This window comes from Schistocerca serialis, chromosome 2, assembly GCF_023864345.2.
Source record: "Schistocerca serialis cubense isolate TAMUIC-IGC-003099 chromosome 2, iqSchSeri2.2, whole genome shotgun sequence".
Taxonomy (NCBI): Eukaryota; Metazoa; Arthropoda; class Insecta; order Orthoptera; family Acrididae; genus Schistocerca; species Schistocerca serialis.
The window spans coordinates 273,463,936-273,489,414 of NC_064639.1; the positions used below are offsets into that span (position 1 = coordinate 273,463,936).

General features: G+C 46.6%; 1 protein-coding gene across 6 annotated transcripts in view; it reads left to right on the forward strand.

The window, feature by feature from the left end:
• The window catches only part of LOC126457029 (Ig-like and fibronectin type-III domain-containing protein 1), a 1,179,953-nt gene that overhangs the window by 984,326 nt on the left and 170,148 nt on the right, over positions 1 to 25,479 (forward strand). For all 6 annotated transcript variants that reach the window (XM_050093007.1, XM_050093006.1, XM_050093012.1 and 3 more), the window contains one exon: positions 13,019 to 13,225. In XM_050093007.1, the coding sequence (XP_049948964.1) occupies positions 13,019 to 13,225 (207 nt within the window). The remainder of the gene's footprint in view (positions 1 to 13,018; positions 13,226 to 25,479) is intronic.

Consider the following 25,479-nt stretch of genomic DNA (forward strand, 5'->3'; position numbering starts at 1 on the left):
TTATAGAGTGTCTACTTGGAATGCATTCCACCCACATTAAATAGAGCTTCACGACGGCGCTGTATTGATTACTTTATTATTTTTAGTGTCCTAAGAGGAATGTTAACTGTAATCATTCAAATTATACCTTAGAGGAGCTTAAAGCAAACACCTACTATGTTATCGCAAAGGAAATGCTGTGGCGGCCCGTCACGCTTGTACTGCGTTGTGTCATATAGTTTATGGTTCAAACAGACAGCACGGATTACGTATGTCGATCACACTGCGTACATTCTCAGTGATGTACGAATTCTGCCTCAGGCGAGAGCGGTGGAATCGGTACAACTGTGCTCATTGACATTGCTCTCCCTAGTTATCGTCACTACTAGCTTGATACCTGCCCGCTCGCTTCTTGGCAACAATTTCGTCGCACATTCCATCGTCGCGACATATCTACGTTAAAGGGCTGCCACGTACTCGTAAAATACGAGGATTTGGAACATATGTATTTACATATTTTTCTTCTCCCCTTGACCCCAGAAACGCCCAAAACTTTTATTATTTACTCCAACCACCAAGGCAGTCCTACATCGTGTGTGTATGTGTGAGCGCGTACAGAACTCGCAATACCGCCTTCGGACAGAGTCGAAGCGGCTGCTGACGAGTCCTCAATGTATTCATCTGTCTTCCACTTGCTAAAATTTCTTTACACCGAAATTACGAACCTATCAGTTTTTTTAACACCATAGACTGATGAGCCACAACATTATGACCACCTATTTAATAGTGTGTTGGTCCACCGGTGGAACGCAAAATGTAAGGATTCGCTGTGGCACGGATTCGACAAGCCTTTCATAAGTGTCTGGAGGTAAATGGAAACAGTCGTTTATGCACAGGTTACCCAGTTCCCTTAACTTACGGACCTGAGGTTTGTGGGCGTGGAGTTGGCACCGTCCTAGATGTATAGTCCACAATTGTCATGATGCCTCTGGTTACTACAAAAAGTCCGATGGAAGCCCAAGTGAATGTTTCCAATCGCATAACACTCCCGCCACCAGCCTCTGCCCGTGGCACGATGCATGTTTCGAGAAGATATTCGTCCAGAAGATAGCTTGCCCGACACGATTCTGTACCTTCTGTAACAAGAAACTTGATTCAGCTGGCCACACGACACGTTCCCGTTGATCCACTCTGAATCTTGATGGCCCCGCTTCCAGCGCAATTGTAATTGAAGATGTCATGCGTCAACATGGGAACGCTTTAGGGGTCACTGGCTGCGGAGCCCAACGTTCAACTATGTGGTCTGAAAAGTGTGCTCAGACAAACTTGAGCCTGAACCACCATACTACTCTGCTTTTGTATGTACATCCTTTTGCATGGAGGTCTTGGGGACCCCGACCATTCATTATCGTAAGAAAATGAAACGCCTACAGCCGTCCTTATAATCTTATTTATTGTGTAGCTACCAATTTCGGCGCCTCAATGCGCCATCTTCAGTCTTTAGTTGATGCTGAAGGGGTTATTACGATCCATATATACGCTGCGTCAGTGGCCAACATAACTGGCTTAGACAGACTATCTGTAACTGTGATGTCAGCACTCCAACCACCAAGGCAGTCCTACATCGTGAAAGCACTGTCGTATCATCATTAGGATTTCTTCTTTGTCTCTATTTCATTATATATTAGTTTACTGTCTGTTGTCGTGGCACTTTTTCCTACAGACTACTTAGTAATATTTCCTGGAAAACGAACTCGGGTGATAGTAGAAGATTTTGTGTTCATCTGGGAACTAAGTCGCAAATTTCCAAATATTTTAGCCTGTTCCTAAAATTATCACCTACTGACAGGCAACTTACGTACTTAATAGGATCGATACGGATATCCGAACGACTGACAAACAAAATATGTAGGTCCATCTAAGTACCTGAAATTACAGTTAAGAACAACTTAAATTGAAACCATCACGTAGCAAATGTTGTGGGGAAGATGAACCGAAGACTGCGTTATATTGACAGAACACATAAAAGATGCGTCGAATCTACTAAGCCTGCCAACACATGACTTGTTCTTACTCTTCTGGAAGACTGCTACACGATATGGGGTCCTTACCAGACGGTGTTGATGAAGGACATCGAAGAAATTCAAAGCAGGCCAGGTCGTATTGTGCTAGAGTTGGGGTGGCAAACATTGAAACAAAGACATTGTTCGTTGTGGCGAGACCTCAATATCACTCAGACCGTTCACAGCCATGTGTCATGTGTGGACGAGAAATGTCCTGTTGAAAAATGTCACCACGATACTGTCACGTGAATGGTAACATATGATGGCGCAGTACCATGTTGCAGTCAAAGTTCTTTCAATGACTACCAGCAGTGACCGTCATACCCACTGGCTCCCAACACCATGACGCCAGGAGTAACACCTCTGTGCCTCTCAAATGGTTCAAATGGCTCTAAGCACTATAAGACTTGACATCAGAGGTCATCAGTCCCCTAGACTTAGAACTACTTAAACCTAACTAACCTAAAGACATCACACAGATCCATGCCCGAGGCAGAATTCGATGATGATGATGATGATGATGATGTTTGGTTTGTGGGGCGCTCAACTGCGCTGTTATCAGCGCCCGTACAAATTCCCAATCTTTGCTCAGTCCAAACTCGCCACTTTTAGGAATGATGACGATATGATTAGGACAACACAAACACCCAGTCATCTCGAGGCAGATGAGCATGATTCGAACCTGCGACCGTAGCAGCAGCGCGTTTCCGGACTGAAGCGCCTAGAACCGCTCGACCACAGCGGCCGGCTCTCTGCCTCTCCAAAACACTAGAAGAACGGGACATCTTACCAGGTCACCGCTAACCTCGCTGAGAATGGTCATCCGAGGCAGTGCAGAACCGCAGTCCATCACTGAATACAATGTGACACAGTCCATGTTTCCTGGCTATAAAACAAATGCAGCTATTTGTGTTATGGTGTTAGGGCAGCCTACGCATCGGATGGTAATTCCCTATTCCCGGCGCTGTTGGTCAAAGTCCACATATACGGTATGAGTCAGAATGATGCAGGGAGTCCATTATTTGTCCCGGTCGCAGGCGGAGAAAATGAAATTATATGGTTCCAGAGACCTTTTCAAGTCTTATTTTAACTATATATGGCTTCCCGGCCATTGACCTTCCTGTGTGCGAACGCACACGCTATACCCGAACTCGTACGACACTTGGTAGATTAATCTGCCATGAATAATGAGTGTGATGGGCAAACATCTATTAGGCACACTATGAATGTAGTGGTGTGGACATGTTGGGAATGTGGGTCTCACGGGGAGCGTGCAAAGGATAAGTCCCTGCAGGCGCACTATCATTTGTGCTCTCGGTGGCACAGATGGATAGAGCGTCTGCCATGTATGCAGGAGATTCCGGGTTCGAGTCCTGGTCGGGGCACACATTTTCAACATGTCCCCAATGAAGTATATCAATTCCTCTTTGCAGCTAGGGTGTCCATTTAATTATCATTTCATTAATGCACTATGGTGGACGTTCTACTTGTCACAGAGAATTGCAATTCTAATCATTTACATCTCTCCCGATGATGTGTACGTGTTCGAAATTACGATGACATCGGATCATGAGTGCTGCGTGCTGCACTTTTTTTTATCAGGCAGTCTAACATACACTGAGGTGACAGAAGTCGTTGGATACCTCCTATTATCGATTCGGACCTCTTTTGCCCGGCACAGTGCAGCAGCTCCACGTGGCATGGACTCAACGAGTTGCTGGAAGTCGCCTGCAGAAATAATGACGCATGCTGCGTCTGTGGCTGTCCATAACTGCGAAAATGGTGCCGTTGCAGGAGCTCGTGCACGAACTGAGCTCTCGATTATGTCCCGTAAATGTTCGATGGGAGTCACGTCGGGTGATCTGTGTGGCCAAATGATTCGCTAGAAATCTCCAGAATGCTCTTCAAACCAATGGTTGTGGCCCAGTGACATCGTTGACTGGGAACATGAAGACCATAAATGCAAATGGTGTCGGAGTAGCTGAACGTCAAAGTGCCCAGACCATTTCATGTAGCCGGCCGGAGTGGCCGAGAGGTACTAGGCGCTACAGTCTGGAACCGCGCGATCACTGCGGTCGCAGGTTCGAATCCTGCGTCGGGCATGGATGTGTGTGATGTCCTTAGGTTAGTTAGTTTTAAGTAATTCTGAGTTCTAGGGGACTGATGACCTTAGCAGTTAAGTTCCATAGTGCTCAGAGCCATTTGAAGCCATTCCATGTAAGTCGGTCGTTGTGGCCGAGCGGTTCTAGGCGCTTCAGTCCGGAACCGCGCTGCTGCTACGGTCACAGGTTCGAATCCTGCCTCGGGCATGGATGTGTGTGATGTCCTTAGGTTAGTTAGGTTTAAGTAGTTCTAAGTTCTAGGGGACTGATGACCTCAGATGTTAAGTCCCATAGTGCTCAGAGTCATTTGATCCAGTTCACGTAAGCATAGTCCTTACCTCTGTGGAGCCACTACCAGCTTGCACAGTGCCTTGTTGACAGCTTGCGCTATGGCTTAGAAAGGTCTGCGCCCCACTCGAACCCTACAATCAGCTCTTAGCTACTTAAATCGAGAGTCATCTGATCAGGCCAATGTTTTCCAATCGTCTAGAGTCCAACCGACAAGGTCACGAGCCCACGAGAGGCACTGCACATGCTGTCGTGCTGTTAACGAGGACACTCGCGTCGATCGTCTGCTACCACAGTCCATTAACGCCAAATTTCGCCGAATCCTAATGGATACGTTCTTCATAAGTCGCCCACTGATTTCTGCGCTTATATCATGCACTGTTGCTTGACTGTCAGCACTGACAACTCTAAGCAAACACTACTGCTCTCTGTCTGTAAGTGAAGGCCGTCGGCCACTGCGTTGTCCGTGGTGGGAGATAATGCCTAAAATTTGGTATTCTCAACACACACTATGGCTCAACACACACTATGGCTGTCGGAATACCGAATTCCCAAACGATTTCCGAAATGGAATTCCCATGCGTCTATCTCCAACCACCATTTCGCATTCAGTGACTGCTACCGAGCGAGGCGGCGCAGTGGCTAGCACACTGCACTCGCGTTCGGGAGGATGACGACGGTTCAAATCCGGATGCGGCCGTCCTGCTTTAGGTTTTCCGTTATTACCCTAAATCACTTGAGACAAATGCCGGGATCGTTTCTTTGAAAGGCGACGGCCGACTTCCATCTCCATCCTTCCCTAACCCGACGGGACCGATGACCTGGCTGTGCGGTCCCCTCCCCCAAATCAACCAACCAAAGTCAGCTAGTTCCCGTCGTGCGGCCATAAACACGTCGGAAATCTGTTCACGTGCATCCCCTGGGTACAAATGACAACTTAGCTAATGCACTGTCCTTTTGTACCTTGTGTACGCGGCACTACCGCCTTCTACAGTACTGGCCATTAAAACTGCTGCACCACGAAGATGTGCTACACACGCGAAATTTAACAGACAGCAAGAGGATGCTGTGATATGTAAATGATTAGCTTTTCAGAGAATTCACACAAGGCTGGCGCCGGTGGCGACACCAACAACGTACTGACGTGAGGAAAGTTTCCAACCGATTTCTCATACACAAACAGCTGTTGACCGGCGTTGCCTGCTGAAACGTTGTTGTTATGCCGCGTGTAAGGAGAAGAAATGCGTACCATCACGTTTCCGACTTTGATAAAGGTCGGATTGTAGCCTATGGCGATTGCGGTTTATCGTATCGCGACAGTGCTGCTCGCGTTGGTCGAGATCCAATGACTGTTAACAGAATATGGAATCAGTGGGTTCAGGAGGGTAATACGGAACGCCGTGCTGGATCCCAACGGCCTCGTATCACTAGCAGTCGAGATGACAGGCGTCTTATCCGCATGGCTGTAACGGATCGCGCAGCCACTTCTCGATCCCTGACTCAACAGATGGGGACGCATGCAAGACGACAACCATCTGCACGAAAAGTTCGACGACGTTTGCAGCAGGATGGACAATCAGCTCGGAGATCATGGCTGCGGTTACCCTTAACGCTGCCTCACAGACAGGAGCGCCTGCGATGGTGTACTCAACGACGAACCTGGGTGCACGATACGCAAAACGTCATTTTTCGAATGAATCCAGGTTCAGTTTACAGCACTATGATGGTCGCATCCGTGTTTGGCGACATCGCATTGAACGCACATTAGAAGCGTGTATTCGTCATCGCCATACTGGCGTATCACCTGGCGTGATGGTATGGGGTGTCGTTGGTTACACGTCTCGGTCACCTCTTGTTCGCACTGACGGCACTTTGAACAGTGGACGTTACATTTCAGATGTGTTACGCCCCGTGGCTCTACCCATCACTCGATCCCTGCGAAACCCTACATTTCAGCAGGATAATGCACGACCACATGTTGGAGGCCCTATACGGGCCTTTCTGGATACAGAAAGTGTTCGACTGCTGCCCTGGCCAGCACATTCTCCAGATCTCTCACCAACTGAAAATGTCTGGTCAATGGTGGCGGAGCAACTGGCTCGTCACAATACGCCAGTCACTACTCTTGATGAACAGTCGTATCGTGTTGAAGCTGCATGGTCACCTGTACCTGTACACGCCATCCAAGCTCTGTTTGACTCAATGCCCAGGCTTATCAAGGCCTTTATTACGGCCAGAGGTGGCTGTTCTGGGTACTGATTTCTCATGATCTATGTAACCGAATTGCGTGAAAATGTAATCTCATGTCTGTTCTAGTATAATATATGTGTCCAATGAATACCCGTTTATCATCTGCATTTCTTCTTGGGGTAGCAATTTTAATGGCCAGTAGTGCATACGTGTGCATATTGCTGTCCCTAGACTTTTGTCATCTCAGTGCAAAGATTGTCAGAAGTATTTGGCGCCGTTGCTGGTGTGCGGTGTCACGGGAACTCAGGAACGGTGGACACCGGACAGCGCAGCACACAGTAGCCGACCTTTAGGACTGATGACCGCCGCGACGCTTCCGGTGTCAGCGCGGGTAGCTTCCGCGTGACGGGTGCTGTCAGCCGGCCACGCACCTCCGCGGCGACCGCGAGATGTATGGCTTCACATCCACGCCCCGCCCCACTACCAACTGCGCCCCCCCGCAGGAAGCCCGCGTGCTCCGCGGGTGCGACACCCGCCAGAGCCTCGGATTTACGTATGTGCCCGGAAACCGCACGCTCTGCGCCTCTCCCCGGGGCGACAAATCACAATTATTAACTCTGCGGTCCTCTGCACCGCGACGCCGAACCGTAATGCGCCTCCGCAGTGTGCCGCACTCTGCTTTGCGCCTCCTTCCTGTGTGTGTGTACGTGTGAGATTGAGTGTGTGCGAGCGACGCTCATAGACCGCCGGCAGCGCGCATCCGGCAGGTTCCCGTGCTGTAACGAGGTTTCCCGACGCCGCTGCCGGCTTTAATTTTTTCCCCCCCAGCCCCCCCCCCCCCCCGCCCACTCCTCCTCCACCGCTGCGCCATTCCGTACTACCGGCACACCCTCATCGTGCCACCATTTTTTTTTTTTTTCCGGATGCGTCAGTAACAGAATTTTTTTGTGCCAGACCACGATACATATAGAGATAAAAAATTGTTATATAATTCTGATAGCTTGGACATTCGTCAATTAAAAAAAACGGCGCAGTAGGAACCGTGGGTTACTGGACATGCTTTTCGTGTGCAGGAATTAATAAAGCAGTCATTTCTGCTTCGGGAAATGGTTTCCGGCGCCAGGTATAAGTTCAGGAGCCATCAACATCAAACGAATTTTGCGTCGGTACTTGGCTAACATTGTTAAATAGGAAACACTGTTCTAATCTGCTGCAAAATTATACCTATTTGGTTGTACCGGCCGGATTGGCCGAGCGGTTAAAGGCGCTACAGTCTGGAACCGCACGACCGCTACGGTCGCAGGTTCGAATCCTGCCTCGGGCATGGATGTGTGTGATGTCCTTAGGTTAGTTAGGTTTAAGTAGTTCTAAGTTCTAGGGGACTTATGACCACAGCAGTTGAGTCCCATAGTGCTCAGAGCCATACTTATTTGGTCACGAACCATATTCGGCTGCTTAGGCTATCGTAAAGTGACAACTGAATATTGCAAACACGTACGACTTACGCGGTTATTTTTTATACAGAAGATAAAACAAAAGTAACAAAATGATGATATGCAGAGTGCTTCTACTAGCGAAATTATCACATGCCACGCAGAGATTCACTATGTGATCGAAAATATCTGGACTCCCCTTTGTAAAGCGTAAATTACCATTAGATATCACGAGAGCCGGACCCACCAGTATAAAAGGAGGAGGCGAGGAGGATTTTGTTGTCCGTCGAGAAGAAGTAACAGCGGAATGAGTCGGTCAGAAGACTTCCGTGACTTCGAACGTAGACTGGTCAATGGATGCGACACGATAACAAATCCAGCAGAAACATTTCATCCCTTCTAAAGCTACCAAAGTGATCATTAAGTGGAAACGCGAAGGAGCGGCCAAAATTAAACCATAACCAGGTAGACTTCACGTACCGACGGACAGGGACCGTCGAGGATCGCAGATCGCGGTTGTAAAATATCATATGAAATCAGCATAAGGAATCACTCGTGACTTCCAAATTGTTATTAGCAATCCGGGTAACACTATGACTGTGAGTAAGGAGTTAAAATGAATGGGGTACATGGTCGTGCAGCTCATCATAAGCCACACGTTTCTCAGTCAGTGCTAAGCGATGGAACTGGACAGTGAATGGCCGCAACCTAGTGATTCGGTATGATGGTTCACGCTCTACGCCGTGGCAATCCGGTGGAAGGTTTGGATTTGGTGAATGCCTGGAGGAAGGTATCTGCAATCATGTGTAGAGTCAGCGGTGAAGTATGGAAGAGGTGGTGTTACGGTATGGGAGGTTATTTCCATGGTTAGGTTTGTGGCCTCCTTACGACACTTAAGAAAACGCTGTGTGTGGAAATATTACGTACTAGAGGAACAGTTCGGAGATGATGATTCTATCAGTATAACAATGCACCCTGTCGTAAAGAAGCGTCTGTGAGGTAATGATTTGTGGACAGTAACATTCCTGAAATGTCCTGGTCTGTTCGGACCCCTGGCCTGAAGACAGCGGCAAACCTTTGGGGCGGATGAGAACGTGGGCTTGGCTCCAGACCCCAGCGCCCAACATCAGTATCGTCTCCAGTTTTGGCTCTTGACGAAGAATAGGCTATCATTCCTTCACAGACGTTCATACATCTCATTGCAAGTGTCCCCAGCAGTGCTCAAACAGTTGGAGATGAAGGTTGACACAGCCCATATTAGTATCCAGTCGTGACTCTTGACGAAAAAAAGGCTATCATTCCTTCACAGACGTTCATACATCTCATGGAAAATGTCCCCAACAGAGCTCAAGCAGTTGGAGGTGAAGGGTAACACACCCCATACTAATGTCCATTAATATGTGGACACTACTCTCCAGCATCACCAGTCTCCAATTCTGGATCTTGACGAATAAGAGGCTATAATTCCTTCACAGATCATCATACATCTCACTGCAAGTGTCCCCACCAGAGCTCAAGCAGTTGGAAGTGAAGGGTGACACAACCCATACTAATCTCCTTTAATATGTGGACACTAGAGTCTCCAACATCACTACAATCTCCAATTTTGGCTCTTGAGAAAGAATAGGCTATCATTCTTTCACGGACATTCATGCATCTCATTACAAGTGTCCCCATCAGAGCTTAAGCAGTTGGAGGCGAAGGGTGACACAGCCCATTTTAATGTCCACTGATATGTGTCCGAATGCTTTTTATCAGACAATTTAGATGTTTACATTTAACTAATATGACAAGCATCGTTTTTATGTGTATATCGATACATTTAACAGCAGATAACGAAATAGAGTTTACAATGGCAGTATAATACTGGCATTACTAAATCTTAATTTAGCAGAAGGAAAAAAGGCAACTGAGTTTCGTCACTTAATACTAACATGGAATTCGTTCTCATATGTTCATTGAACTCCAGTATTTTCTGCTTGTCTTAACAGTTTGTAAAATTACACAATCTGCATCATATGGGTGCTTTTCTGTTGGAAGATGTTCGGCAGAGATTATTCTCATGCTCAGATAACCCAATTCCCACAGCTCTGCCCTGCCGACCCACATATATTTTTCCACAGTACCTGCATATTATTTTATCTAGACCACTCTATGCCGAAGGTTGCAATTTGGTCTTACTACTGAGTAAAAAAATTTATATGGTACTGCTTTTAAAAACGCAATTCTGTGGTTCTGACACTTTAACAGCACAGCACAGTGAATTGGATTGCTGGCGAGTGTTTTACGCCATTTATATTCGTAAAATTTATACGCATAAAAAGTATTATATATCAAAGCTCTGTCTTCATCTCACTTACGACCACTTAAGTCAATGTGAGAGTTTATTAACAGATAAAACATGTATCATCCCATATTATGTTATAAATAAATATTTCCATCCTATCCTACTTCCCATTACAATCATAGCACTATTTAGTAACCTGTATGATTTCGAAAAGATTTTACGATATAAAGCTTATAAGTTGTATCATTGGTGTGTACTGTCTTTGCTACGTGCACAGGCAGTATCTTTAGTAAATGTATTTTCACGCCAACCGACTTAGCTCCACATGTTGTCAGTGCACCATGGTAACATCGACATTCAGTATATATGTAACAACATATTACGATGCAATAAGTGTCGGACACATCGGATCTTGTGGGACTGTCACAGTTAAAAGGCTGCACTTTGACGACGACAAGTACTCATGTCAGTTAGTTTTATATTCTGACAGAATGTAAGTAATGTACATTTATCTCCAATTTCTATAATTGAGCTACTTTCTTAATGAAATGTTTGCTTAATTATGTATAGCCGAGCGGGATTAGCCGAGCGGTCTGAGGCACTGCAGTCATGGACTCTGCGGCTGGTCCTGGCGGAGGTTCGAGCCTCCCTCGGGCATGGGAGTGTGTGTTTGTCCTTAGGATAATTTAGGTTAAGTAGTGTGTAAGCTTAGGGACTGATGACCTTAGCAGTTAAGTCCCATAACATTTCACACGCATTTGAACAATTATGTATATACACCCTGTGCTTCACTTTTGTATTTTTGTGTTTAGGTAACTTTGCAGTGTTACTTGTAATAGTAACAATAAATATTTTATACAGTCAACAGCGACTATGATGTCTTTTAAGATATATTATATGACTGTCAATCCCAACCATGAGAAGTTAATTAAATACCAGTTGTAGTTCTCTCTCCAAACTTCCCTTAGTGCTGAAACATAATTTCAAAAAGCCTTTCATCCCGTATTTCACGCCCCGCCCCCCCCATAGGAATGGAATTTCGGACAATCCCTTCCTAAACGATACCTACAATATAAGATACATACCCTCTCCGAACTTCAAGTTTCTATCCTTGACGGTTTGGGCTGAGCGATGATGTGTCAGTGAACCAGTCTGACCCTATCTCAGGGTTGAATTCCCAAAAACCGAGAACGCCAAAGAAATATTTCAAACATTTAGCTTTAAAACTGCTTCCGCAATGACATATTTTCATAAAACCTTTCATCCGCTTAGGGGCTCAATTTTCAAAAACACTGAATAACGTATTTTTTTATTTGTAACCGAGAAGTCAAATGCCAATGTTCATAGATGTAAAACTTCCTGGCTGATTAAAATTGTGTGCCGTCCGAGACTCGAACCCGGGACCTTTGCCTTTCTTCCACGAGTGCTGGTTCTGCAAGATTCGCAGGAGAGCTTCTGAGAAGTTTGGAAAGTAGGAGATAAGGTACTGGCGGAAGTAAAGCTGTGAGGATGGGGCGTTAGTCGTGCTTGGGTAGCTCAGTTGGTAGAGCACTTGCCCGCGAAAGGCAAAGGTCTCGGGTTCGAGACTCGGTCCAGCACACAGTTTTAATCTGCCAGGAAGTTTCATATCAGCGCACACTCCGCTGCAGAGTGAAAATCTCAAATCAAAGTTCAAATGACTTTGAGCACTATGGGACTTAACTGCTGAGGTCATCAGTCCCCTAGAACTCAGAAGTACCTAAACTTAACTAACCTAAGGACATCACACACATCCATGCCCGAGGCAGGATTCGAACCCGCGACCGTAGCGGTCGCGCGGTTCTAGACTGTAGCGCCTAGAACCGCTCGGCCACTCCGGCCGGCGTGAAAATCTCATTCTGGGTTCATAGAAGTAGCTTTAAAATTGCTTAATTAGTTCCTTAATAATGATATATTTTCAAAAACATTTTCACTTTCTATTTCATCCCCATAGCGTTAAATTTCCAAAAATGCTGAAACACTTATTTCTTTATTTCTGACCGCGATACCAAATACCGATTTTCGTAGGTCTAGCTTCAAAATTGCCTTAAAAGTGACAGTTTAAAAAAAATTCATCCCCTATTTCACCCCCTTAGTGTTGTAATTTCGAAAAATCCCTTCTTAAATGACGCATGCAGTGTTAAGGTTTGGTAGGGTTGTTTGGGGGAACAGACCAGACAGCGAGGCCATCGGTCTCATCGGATTAGGGAAGGACGGGGAAGGAACTCGGCCGTACCCTTTCAAAGGAACCGTCCCTGCATTTGCCTGGAGCGACTAAGGGAAATCACGGAAAACCTAAATCAAAGTGGCCGGACGCGGGATTGAACCGTCGTCCTCCCGAATGCGAGTCCAGTGTGCTAACCACTGCGCCACCTCGCTCGGTGCTGTGTTAAGGTCCACAGTTCACCAGATTTCAAGTTTCCATTCGTAGCGGTTTTGCCTGAGCGTTGATCAGTCCAGTCAGTCAGGTCATTGCCTTTATTTATTGTGTGTGTGGGTGTGTGTGTGTGTGTGTGTGTGTGTGTGTGTGTGTGTGTGTGTGTGTGTAGTTACGTGTTTTAGCTCCACACTCAAATACAGGAGGACCTATTGACCATCCGCCTCAGGACAGATGATGTGTTGCTTTGAGACTCAGGTCGCCTTGTTGTTGTGTTGCAGGACTGCCGAGCATGCGCGACAGCTTCACGCACCCGGTGCACGTGTACGAGGGCGACGACGCGCTCATCACGTGCGTGGTGCGCGACGTGGGCGACAACACGGTCATGTGGAAGAAGGAGGACCGCGAGCGCCACAGCCGGCGCGTGCTCACCGCGGGCGACGCGCGCGTCACCGGCGACCGCCGCTTCGACGTCCTGCACGACGGAGGTGCGTACGTGCAGATGTCGCCACTCGCTCCGCAACTGTCTCACACTAAATACGTTTTCTTACCGGCGGCACGCCCTCGTAACATTCAGTTCCAATTGCAGAAATAGTGAATCTTTCCTAACCACAACAGACTTTACATTTTTCTGAAGTCTATAGCCAGTAGTTGTTAAGTATTTTATCAAATGTATGACACGCACCCATCTGTCATTAGTACTCGATTCCGTTAAAAATCATTGTCACAGCATAAAACTTCATACACAAGGGGCTGCAAAATACTAACGCGAATTCTTTACAGACGAATGGAAAAACTGGTAGAAGCCGACCTCGGGGAAGATCATTTTCGATTCCGTAGAAATACTGGAACACGTGAGGCAATACTGACCCTACGACTTATCTTACAAGATAGATTAAGGAAAGGCAAACCTGCCTTTCTAGCATTTGTAGACTTAAAGAAAGCTTTTGACAATGTTGACTGGAATACTCACTATCAAATTCTGAAGGTGGCGGGAGTAAAATACAGGCAGCGAAAGACTGTTTACAATTTGTACAGAAACCGGATGGCAGTTATAAGAGTGGAGGGGCATGAAAGGGTAGCGGTAGTTGGGAAGGGAGTGAGACAGGGTTGTAGCCTACCCCCGATGTTATTCAATCTGTATATTGAGCAAGCAGTAAAGGAAACAAAAGAAAAATTCGGAGTAGATATTAAAATCCATGGAGAAGAGCCGGAGTGGCCGTGCGGTTCTAGGCGCTACAGTCTGGAACGAAGCGACCGCTACGGTCGCAGGTTCGAGTCCTGCCTCGGGCATGGATGTGTGTGATGTCCTTAGGTTAGTTAGGTTTAATCAGTTCTAAGTTCTAGGCGACTGATGACCTCAGAAGTTAAGTCGCATAGTGCTCAGAGCCATTTGAACCATGGAGAAGAAATAAAAATTTTGAGGTTCGCCGATGACATTGTAATTCTGTCAGAGACAGCAGAGGACTTGGAAGAGCAGTTGAACGGAATGGACAGTATCTTGAAATAAGGCTGTATGATGAACATCAACAAAAGCAAACGAGGATAATGGAATGTAGTCGAAATAAGTCGGGTGATGCTGAGGGAATTAGATTAGGAAATGAGACACTTAAAGTAGTAAAGGAGTTTTGCTATTTGGGGAGCAAAATAACTGATGATGGTCGAAGTAGAGAAGATATAAAATTTAGACTGACAATGGCAAGGAAAGCGTTTCTGAAGAAGAGAAATTTGTTAACATCGAGTATAGATTTAAGTGTCAGGAAGTCGTTTTTGAAAGTATTTGTATGGAAGTGAAACATGGACTATTAATAGTTTGGACAAGAAGACAATAGAAGCTTTCGAAATGTGGTGCTACAGAAGAATGCTGAAGATTAGATAGGTAGATCACATAACTAATGAGGACGTGTTGAACAGAATTGGGGAGAAGAGGCGTTTGGCACAACTTGACTAGAAGAAGGGATCGGTTGGCAGGACATGTTCTGAGGCAGCAAGGGATCACGTATTTAGTATTGGAGGGCAGCGTGGAGGGTAAAAATCGTAGAGGAAGAACAAGAGATGAATACACTAAGCAGGTTCAGAATGATGTAGGTTGCAGTAGGTACTGGGAGATGAAGCAGCTTGCACAGGATAGAGTAGCATGGAGAGCTGCATCAAACTAGTCCCAGGACTGAAGACCACAACAACAACAACACAAGGGGCGTTCAATAAGTATTGCAACACTCTTTTTTCTCGAACACTTTCGGTTGAGAAAAAGCGGAGTTTGTTGCGGCGAAGAACCAAAGCACTACAGTATTCGTAGGCGCTTGCGGAGAATCTACGGAGACCTGGCAGTGAATAACAGCATGGTAAGTCGTTGAGTGGGGCTTCTGTCAACATCCCAACAAGGTCACGCCAACCTGTCCGATCCACTGCTTGCCGGCCGGCCGCGCGCAGCTGTTACTCCTGCAATGTTAGAACGCCGGACACTCTCACTCGATGTGATCGACGGATAACAATCGTACACCTCGCTGCACAATTTCACGTCTTCGTTGGTAGTGCTAAAACACTCGTCCAGCAGTTGGGTCCTCAGTTCAAATGTCTCTTAGCACTATAGGACTTAACATCTGAGGTCATCAGTCCCCTATAACTTACAACTGCTTAAACATAACTAATCTAAGGACATCACACACATCCATGCCAGATGCAAGATTCGAACCTGCAACCGTAGCAGTCACGCGGTGCCGGACTGAAGCGCCTAGAACCGTTCGGCCACCGCGGCCGACCCTCACTGCATAAAAGAGCACCATAAAAAGTAACGAATTGCTTCCGCTTTGGGAGGCTGATAGTGACCATTCTTTTCGTCGAACGTCGTCACTGCTTGATGTCCTTCCTCATGATGCAACACTCAACTCTGAACCGTATTGTACTATCCCCTGGAAATTGGAGAACTGACTTCAGCGTGTTCGTTGTCAAAAAAAAAATTACCTCCATGATAACGCAACACCTCACAGCAGTCTGCGCTCCAAGTAGGAGCTCATAAAACTTCATAGGAGAATAAATTTCTTTTATTTCCGTCAGTAATCACAATGATCTAAGGACCCAAAGGTTTGTGATCATTCACGAAAATAAAAAAAACTGAAACTTTCTGGCAGATTAAAACTGTGTGCCGGACCCAGACTCGAGCTCGGGACCTTTGCCTGTCGCGGGCAAATGGTCTACCATCTGACCTACCCAAGCACGACTCACGACCCGCCCTCACAGCTTCAATTCCGCCAGTACATCGCTTCCTACCGTTCTAACTTCATGGTAGCTCTCCTGTGAGCCTTGCAGAACTAGCACTCCTGGAAGAAAGGCCATTGCGGAGATTAGCTTAGGTCCCGAGTTCGAGTCTCGGTCAGGCACACAGTTTTAATCTGCAGGAAGTTTCATATCAGTGCACACTTCGCTGTAGAGTGAAAATTGCATTCTAAAAAGAACTGTTCTTAACTTCCTCGATTACTGTTTTAATCCGAGACTACGTCGCAGCCGGCCGGAGTGGCCGAGCGGTTAAAGCCGCTACAGTCTGGAACCGCACGACCGCTACGGTCGTAGGTTCGAATCCTGCCTCGGGCATGGATGTGTGTGATGTCCTTAGGTTAGTTAGGTTTAAGTAGTTCTAAGTTCAAGGAGACTTATGACCACAGCAGTTGAGTCCCATAGTGCTCAGAGCCATTTGAACCCACTACGTCGCAGCTTGCTAAACTCCATTGGACTGTTCTTCCTCATACACTCTACAGCCGCGACCTCGCAGCTTCCCACTTCTATCTGTTTGGCCCAATTAAGGATTCACTCTCCAGGAAGCAGTACGTGGGTAACGGAGAGGTCATTGATGCAGCAAGACCGTCCAGTAGAATGGTACCATGCAGCCATACAAGAGCCCAATAGAGTGGCGTAAGGTCATCGACCTGAACGGAGATTACGTAGAGAAATAGGGTTTTGTAGCCAAAAGAATGGTGAATAATATGATGCATTTGAATAATCTTGAATAAAAACAATCTGTTTTCAGAAAAAAATTTGTTGCATTACTTATTGAACGCCCCCCGTCTTATTATATATCATTTCACGTCATATAATTTTTTTTAGTCATCACTCATGACAGGATTGTTTCGGGGCCCCAGGGATTCTATCTTGCGCTAACATCTTCTCAGTGTAGCACTTGTGACATACGTCCTCAGTTATTTGCTAGGTGTATTCCAATCTCTATATTCCGCTACAATTTTTACCCTCTACAGCTCCCTCTAGTACTATGGAGGTTATTGCCTGAGTCCTCTCAGCATGTCGCTTGTTACTTTCAGTCAGTGTTTCCCATATGTTCGTTCCTTCGCTTCCTCTTTCCTTACCTTATCAGTCCACCTAATTCTCAACAGTCTCCTATAGCACCACAACTCTTCGATTCTCTTCTGTCATAGTCATATACTACTCTTATTGATTCATCCCCATCAGAACCGGATGCATTACATAAAATACAACGGATTTTATGCACTTTACTTGAAAACGTACTACTGAACCTGAGATTACAATGATATCTCAATTACTCGTTTTCTGTACCAGTCAAGATCAAACTAGGTTGTTAATGCTCCATTGAAGTTTTATCCTGTGTCCATTTGAAACGTTCCTGTCGCCCATCCTCGGAGCTTCTGTGACGAGTGTCACTCACGGTCGTTGTGGAAATCCACGCTTTTTTAGTGACGTCTGTTGCACGAGACAAATTGCACCAAGTACTACTCTGCAGATTTACTCGGAATCATTTGTTGGCGGACCCTTGTTAACCCACTGCACTGCTACACTATGAAGGCAGTCTACATGATGGTCGCTTTAACACGCTACTCAGGCTTAAACTTCTCACAATGCCAAAGTCGGTAATTAAAGCCCAGCAGCTATCTACCAATTTCAGAAAGATTGCAATCCGAACACTGGACTGGAAAATATCTCCGTCAACAGTACATTCACTGCCACGACCTGGGCATCTAGCAACCTCCGCAGACAACAAAAGAGGAAACAGTTCAGAGTCAACACAAAAGCAGCACATTTCAAGTTGCCACGAAGCATTCAGCTTCGGTTACCCTCGCCAAGTCGTGCCTGCATATAGGCAATCCAATGAACATATTTCCAAAGCGGGCTGTTGTCGCTGCGCCTTACTGGGTAGCAAAAGCAAGTTCAATGAACTGCACACGAGTTCTCTCCTACACGTACTGAGGCTTGCCGCGGCACACACGGTCTCCACACTGAGCACGTGTAGCGTGAGTTAAAAATTTGGAGAGTTGCTCTGTCCACTGACGGGTGTCAATTTCCCGCATTTCTTGTAATTTCCGCGGAGTCATCTTCTGAAACCCTGGAGGTAATTACGAATAATTGTGTCTTCAGTGTCACTATTAAGTAATGGGACAATTTTCAGTGGGTGATGCCTGACAGGAAAAGGACCACAAACGTTCACATCAACTTATGTCTGGAGGTGTGTGATCAGTACTATTGATACATCACGTTAAATGACATCAGTTATGTTATATTATTCAAGATGTTCTAAATAGCCACCACAAGATATTTACATGTCACCTCACAGACCGACTCACTCTTTTGAGTATATTCCAGTCTTAGCAGAATCGCCTCACAGGCTGCACGGACACACTGTTCAAGCATCTGAACATCAGTAACTGGTCCAACACACACATTTTTCAGAGAAACCACCAGTAAAAATTAAGGAAATTTAAGTTCGGTGTCGTCTGGTGATGATTTTGTTGAGATGTTGACAAATGATGGTGCTCTATCACACATAAGCCACGCAACCTGTCGCACTGTTTAGGCACATTCACAAGCAAAAGAAGCAGAGCGTCCTTCGGGAACACGTAAGTGTGTCCACTAAGTAATTGGTCGGCAGTAATACCCGAACATTGATACTAAACCGTGCCTGAGGCATCCCCCAAGGATATGCTGTAGTTCGCAGATGAGGACTGTGTAGGTTGCTGTGTAGGTCGCTTCGTCGGTGAAAAGTATTGACGAAAAAAAGATCCAATAATGATGGTGGCCTACTGCGATGACCAGTGACGATTATGAAACACCACGCCATAAGGACGTTATACAATGGTGGCACGCGTTTATTATCGTTCGCGGATATCGGGATCCAATTCGTTACAATTGCTTTATTGCAAACTTATCGACCATTTGTGGACATTTGTCCATTTCTACGGTTCCGTAGCTCAGTCGGTAAAAGCGGAATCATTATAAACTAACCCGTCTGTCTGTCCGTCTCTTAAGAACAATTTTTCTCAGGAGCTGGTAGATGTATGAAGTTGATATTTATGTCAAATACTAAAGTCTGCGATCGCTTGACGTTGTAAAAAATTTAAGCTTATAAGACAATGCAATAAAAGGACACGGCCATTTGTGGCAGATATATTGAGGCACGCAATCACATTCATCAGAACCTATAGATAAACTATCTATATCCACAATCAAGTCTGTACGGAGCCCTCAGAGCGCTAGTCCAACTCGCACTTGCCCAGCCCCCCCCCCCCCCCCTCCCTTTTTTTTTCCAACAGCCTCCTGACAGGTTTGATGCGCCCCGCCACGAATTCCTCTCTTGTGCCAATTTCTTCATACAAAATAAAACTTGTACCCTACGTTTTCAGTTACTTGCAAGATATATTTCACTCTGTCATTCTCCTATACGTTTCAACATCTACAGCTATGTCAAGTGTCATGAAAGTAATTCTTAAAGTACGATATAGCAGTGCCTGTGTTATTCTGATTACGATGGTCCAATGGAACAGGCACTACAGCGTTCACATCGTTACGAAACACATCAAATCAATTCGTAATTGCGAATAAGAACTACCATTTGCTGTAGAACGGAACGACTCCAATGAAGATCTATGTTGAACCGGGACTCAAACCTGGATTTCCCACTTATCACGAGCAGTCGCCTTATCATTTGGCTATTCACGGCCAGACCCAAACTTCCATATGTCGTCAACCATGCGTCTACGACTTGTACTCGTACATCCATTATATATACTCCCGTACGGAACCGGCGTTGTACTTTACAGTCACTTGCCCGGTATCGGCAGATAAATACGATATTGCGGAGCCCCTGTTATTCTGATTACGATGCAAAGTTCCTTTGGGCATGCATGCATGTCCGAACGACGTAGACACATGGTTCATGACGTATGGAAGTTTTGGTCTGGCCGTGAGTAGTACACGGATAGCCGAATGGTAAGGCGATATGCGAGAAATCCACGTTCGAGTCCTGGTCCGGTACAAAACTTTATTGGCGTCATTCCATTCTACAGTTTACGGTAGTCTTTATTCGCAATTGCGAATCCATTTGATGTGATTCCTGATGCCCTGTCATCAAGTTCCTTCATCTTGTCAATGTTCTCCCCATATTTCTCGCGAGGCCGTTTCTGTGGAGACTGCATCACTTCTTGTCAGTGTACGTAATTTTCGACATTCTTGTGTAGAACCATTTCTCAAATGCTTCGATTGCATTATTTTACACTTTCCTCACAGTCCATGGTTCAATTCCGTATTATATTCTGTGCTCTACACACATTCTCAGAATTCTCTTCCACAAATTAAGGCTCATGTTTGATACAAGCAGACTTCTTCTGGGCAGGAATACCTTATGTACTTGTGCTAGTCTGTTTTTTATGCGGTCCTTGCTTCGTCCGTCCAGTGTTATTTTGCTTCCAAAATAGTAGAATTCCTTTACTGATTTTGGATTGGGCTCCCCAGGTTAGCCAAAGCTCCTTTGTGCATTTCGTCATTAATTTAGTTTCCAAAATGAGATTTTCACTCTGCAGCGGAGTGTGCGCTGATATGAAACTTTCTGGCAGATTAAAACTGTGTGCCGGGCCGAGACTCGAACTCGGGACCGTTGCCTTTCGCGGGCAAGTGCTCTACCAACTAAGCTACCCAAGCACGACTCACGCCCGTCCTCACAGTTTTACTTCTGCCAGTACCTCGTCTCCTACCTTCCAAACTTTACAGAAGCTCTGCTGCGAAATCTCATTCTGGAAACATCCCCCAGGCTGTGGCTAAACCATGTCTCCGCAATATCCTTTCTTTCAGGAGCGCTAGTTCTGCAATATTCGCAGGAGAGCTTCTGTAAAGTTTGGAAGGTAGGAGACGAGATACTGGCAGAAGTAAAGCTGTGAGGACGGGGCATGAGTCGTGCTTGGGTAGCTCAGTTGGTAGAGCACTTGCCCGCGAAAGGCAAAGGTCCCGAATTAGAGTCTCTTACCGGCACACAGTTTTAGTCTGCCAGGAATTTTCATTAATTTAGTCTTTCTTAGGTTTACTCTCAATCAGTAGTGTGTGCCCATTAGACTGTTAATTCCCTTTAACAAGTTCTGTAATCCTACTTTACTTTGACTAACAATGAGGACAGCAGTGTCATCACGTAAGCTGCGATATTAAAGAACCTTCAACATCGCAGCGCGTCAGCAATCGTTGGTTAATATATTAAAAAACCAGAAACCCACCTCGATTGCGAAAAATGCACCTAGTGTTAACCTAGGTTTCGGCGTAGATAACTACACCCTCTTCAGAACAATAAAACCCACAAGTGCCTAAGAAGACCTTTGTCAATGATTAAAAGAACACCATGGCTATACATTTATAAACGAAAAAAAGGAAAACACAAACAGTACATATGCACAAAGTATAAACCGTTACTTAACTTAATGTTGTAACGTCCACATCACACCGGCCTATGTTCGATGGGCCATGACCCGCCATAAACGCCGAAATCTAGGTTAACACTAGGTGCATTTTTCGCAATCGAGGCGGGTTTCTGGTTTTTTAATATAAGCTGCGATAGACTGACATGAACTTTTTTGTAGCTTCTCGTGCCATGAAGAGCCTGTTGAAAATTGTCCCCCCACTTAATATTCAGCTGCACCTGGCGTTCTCGTCAGGAACTTCCACCCGTCCAGCCACCGGTGCCTCACGTTGTTAGTTAGCGACGCGGTCTCAGAGCTGCGGCCGTCTACCTACGGACGCGACGCGGCGGCACTGCGCGACCACAGCAAACAGAGGCCCGGTGGGAGTGCGAGGAGGCGGCCCGCCCGTGTTTGCTCCGGTCCTAAGACGCGCGCCGCCCCCGCAGCCGGTACTCCGCGCCAAGTGAGTGGATTATCGCCGCGGCCGCAAACAGGCGCCACGGGGCGGCCGCGGCGACCGCTCGCTCAAACACCCGCCGCCTGATAATCGCCAAACTGCGACTCGTAATGAGATTAGCGAACGCCCACCTCGCGCTGTTTGCGCAAGTTGGCGGATTGGAGCGTAGCTGCCGGCTCCGATTCCCGCAAGCCTCCCGCAGCCGCAGCTTTACGGTTATCGGCGAGTGTGGCCAGCCGTGCGTTGCCCCGATTACAGCTCCTCTCACAGTTCCTAACCCTATGTCCTGTAATCGTACTTTACTGCCCGACCATTCGTCCCCAAGTACGACGCCCATTAACAGCTGCAGCGCCAGGAACGAAACCAAGTACCTAAATTTTGCTTATGGTGCGTGTACAATAAAAAAGAAATTTTTATGGAGTTCAGAGAAATGTAATACACACAGCAGCCATCTAGAACGGCCTTATGGATGGCGGAAGGCAACATTTCACACACCCGGCCGCTCAGAATCGACACGAGAAGGCCTTCGCTTGGGGCGTTGACTCCCACACATTTTACCCCCGGAAACGATAGTTTCCAATACGAAGAGCCACAGGACGACGTTACCGTTCACATTCCTGCTACTTCCTGCGCTTTTCAACCCTACGTCCAAAGACATTGTGGGGCTGCAACTCCATTGAAAGTGATCTGACCGTTTTGGTGTGTAATGCGTCCGCTATTTTTGTTCTAGGAGCTTTTCAAAACCATTCGATGAAACCTGAACGTGATCTAGAGCAGCAAAGAGGTTTTATGTTTTTTCAGTACTTCTGCTTCACGCCCTCCTGTGGCATGACCGTCGGCCTGGGTGGCCGAGCCGTTCTAGGCGCTACAGTCTGGAACCGCGCGGCCGCTACGGTCGCAGGTTCGAATCCTGCCTCGGGCATGGATGTGTGTGATGTCCTTAGGTTAGGTTAGGTTTAAGTAGATCTAAGTTCTAGGGGACTGATGAACTCAGAAGTTAAGTCCCATAGTGCTCAGAGCCATTTTTTGTGGCATGACCAAGAAGGGGTGGGGAGGCTACATTATCATGTGCATGAATAAAACGTAAAAGAATCCATCTAAGACTGCCTAGTTCGGCAATACCTTCGGTGGGACCCACGCACCAATGTGGAGTACTTTAAAAATACACCTCTCGGAAACTTAAACATCAATGTAGCCTCACGGCTGCTGTTACACCTGAAGGTAGGCAAATTCAGCTTAGGGGTGTATTAGGGATTGCCTAACCTCCGGCGTTAGAGCAGCTGCGAGACCAAATGTATGTCCAAGTTTCCGATAGTACATTTTTAAAGTGCTCGACAGAGGCGCGTGGGTCTCAACGAGGGTGTTGCCAAACTAGGGCTGCTGTTTTATTCACGAACCTGTCAACGCAGTGTACCCTCACCCCCTCCCCCACCCCTTCCATCCTTCTTTTGTGAGCACGTCACAGAGGAATCAGAATCAGTGAAAAAGCATGAAAGGCCTTTGCTGCTTCAGATCACGTTCAAATTCCTATTGGTTCCACCTTGTATACTTGGTTCCACCTTGTATACAGAGCAAAGTGCTGTGATCGTATTACGGTCCAAAATCGTTAGATCAAGTTCAAAGAGGTTGCAACTCCACGATGTCTTCAGAAAAGGGCTGAAACGCCCAGGGTGTAGCAGCATTGTCGATCGTTGTCAAGAACGTCGTAATGTTGTTCATCGCACTGCAAACTATGGTTTTCGGCGGCACAATGTGTGGCAATCAAAGCCCCAAGGGCATATGAGACGCCGGCCGTCTGAAATTTTTCTCTCGGCCCGCTAAGTATCGCGGTTCTGACTTCCACCGCAGAGGCGGCAAAAGGGGTGAAATGTGGGTAAGAGAGGGTGTGACGACCTTCCCTGCGTGTTACGAGTCCACGCTGGCGTTGGGCAGAATTTGTGTGCATTAATCCAACTTAAGACTCGCATAAACTTCTGAGCTGTGGCTTTTCTTTCGCACCTGACGGCACCTTGCTGCGTGAATCGCTGCTGGGCCCGAGAGTGACGTCGCAGAGCGCCACGCTTTTGCACCTTGGAGTCAAATTTTGAGAAGTAAGTTGGAATGGGAGACAATTACAGGGTTTCTGAGAAGTGAATCTTAGTTTTCTTGCATAGTGCAGCTTGTCGCTTAGACCGGTGAGAGATGTGGAGAATGTGTTGGCCAGGGCAGCAGTCGAAAATTTCCTGTATCCAGAAAGGCCCGTACAGGACCTGCAACATGTGGTCGTGCGTTATCCTGCTGAAATGTAGGGTTTCGCAGAGATCGAATGAAGGGTAGAGCCACGGGTCGTAACACATCCGAAATGTAACGTCCACTGTTCAAAGTGCCGTCAGTGAGAACAAGAGGTGACCGACACGTGTAACCAATGGCACCCCATACCATCACGCCGGGTATGGCGACGATGAATACACGCTTCCAATGTGCGTTCACCACGATGTCGCCAAACACGGATGTGACCATCATGATGCTGTAAACATCACCTGGATTCATCCGAAAAAATGACGTTTTGCTATTCGTGCATCCATGCTGCTGCAAACGTCGTCGACCTGTTCGTGCAGATGGTTGTTGACTTGCAAACGTCCCCATCTGTTGACTCAGGGATCGAGACGTGGCTGCCCGACTCGTTACAGCCATGCGGATAAGATGCCTGTCATCTCGACTGCTAGTGATACGAGGCCGTTGGGATCCAGCTCGGCGTTCCGTATTACCTCCTGAACCCACTGATTCCATATTCTGGTAACAGTCATTGGATCTCGACCAACGCGAGCAGCAATGTCGCGATACGAACTGCAATCGCTATAGGCTTCAATCCGACCTTTATCAAAGTCGGAAGCGTGATGGTACGCGTTTCTCCTCCTTACACGAGGCATCACAACAACGTTTCACCAGGCAACGCCGATCAACTGTTGTTTTTGTATGAGAAATCGGTTGGAAACTTTCCTCACGTCAGCACGTTGTAGGTGTCGCCACCGGTGGTACCTTGTGTGCATGCTCTGAGAAGCTAATCATTTGCATGTCACAGCATCTTCTTCCAGTCGGTTGAATTTCGCGTCTGTAGCATGTCATTTTCGTGGTGTAGCAATTTTAATGGCCAGTAGTGTACCATTCCGCGTTCAAAGTCGTTTATTTCCCGGCGTGCGGCCATAATCACTTCGGAAATCTTTTCACATGAATTACCTGAGTACAAATGACAGCTCTGCCATTTCAACGCTATTTTATGCCTTGTGTACGCGTTATTGCCGCCATCCGTATATGTGCATATTTCTATCCCATGACTTTTGTCGCCTCAGTGTGTAGTGAATGAGAAGCTCGCTGCGCGATCTCTCCTTGGAGAAATGGCATTTCAGTGTTGAGTGTTTGTGAGAAGATCGCGGTACGTCTCAGAAAGTAGTATGTCTACCTGCACGTGATGGAATTCAATAACGGCACGATCGCCGCCTATCGAGAATGTGGTCCATCACTGCGCGACGGTGCTGCTCGCGTTGTTCGGGTTCTCACGAATGTAATGCGAATATGGAATCGATGGGTTCCCGAGAGCCGTTTTAGATGACGTACTGGATCTCAA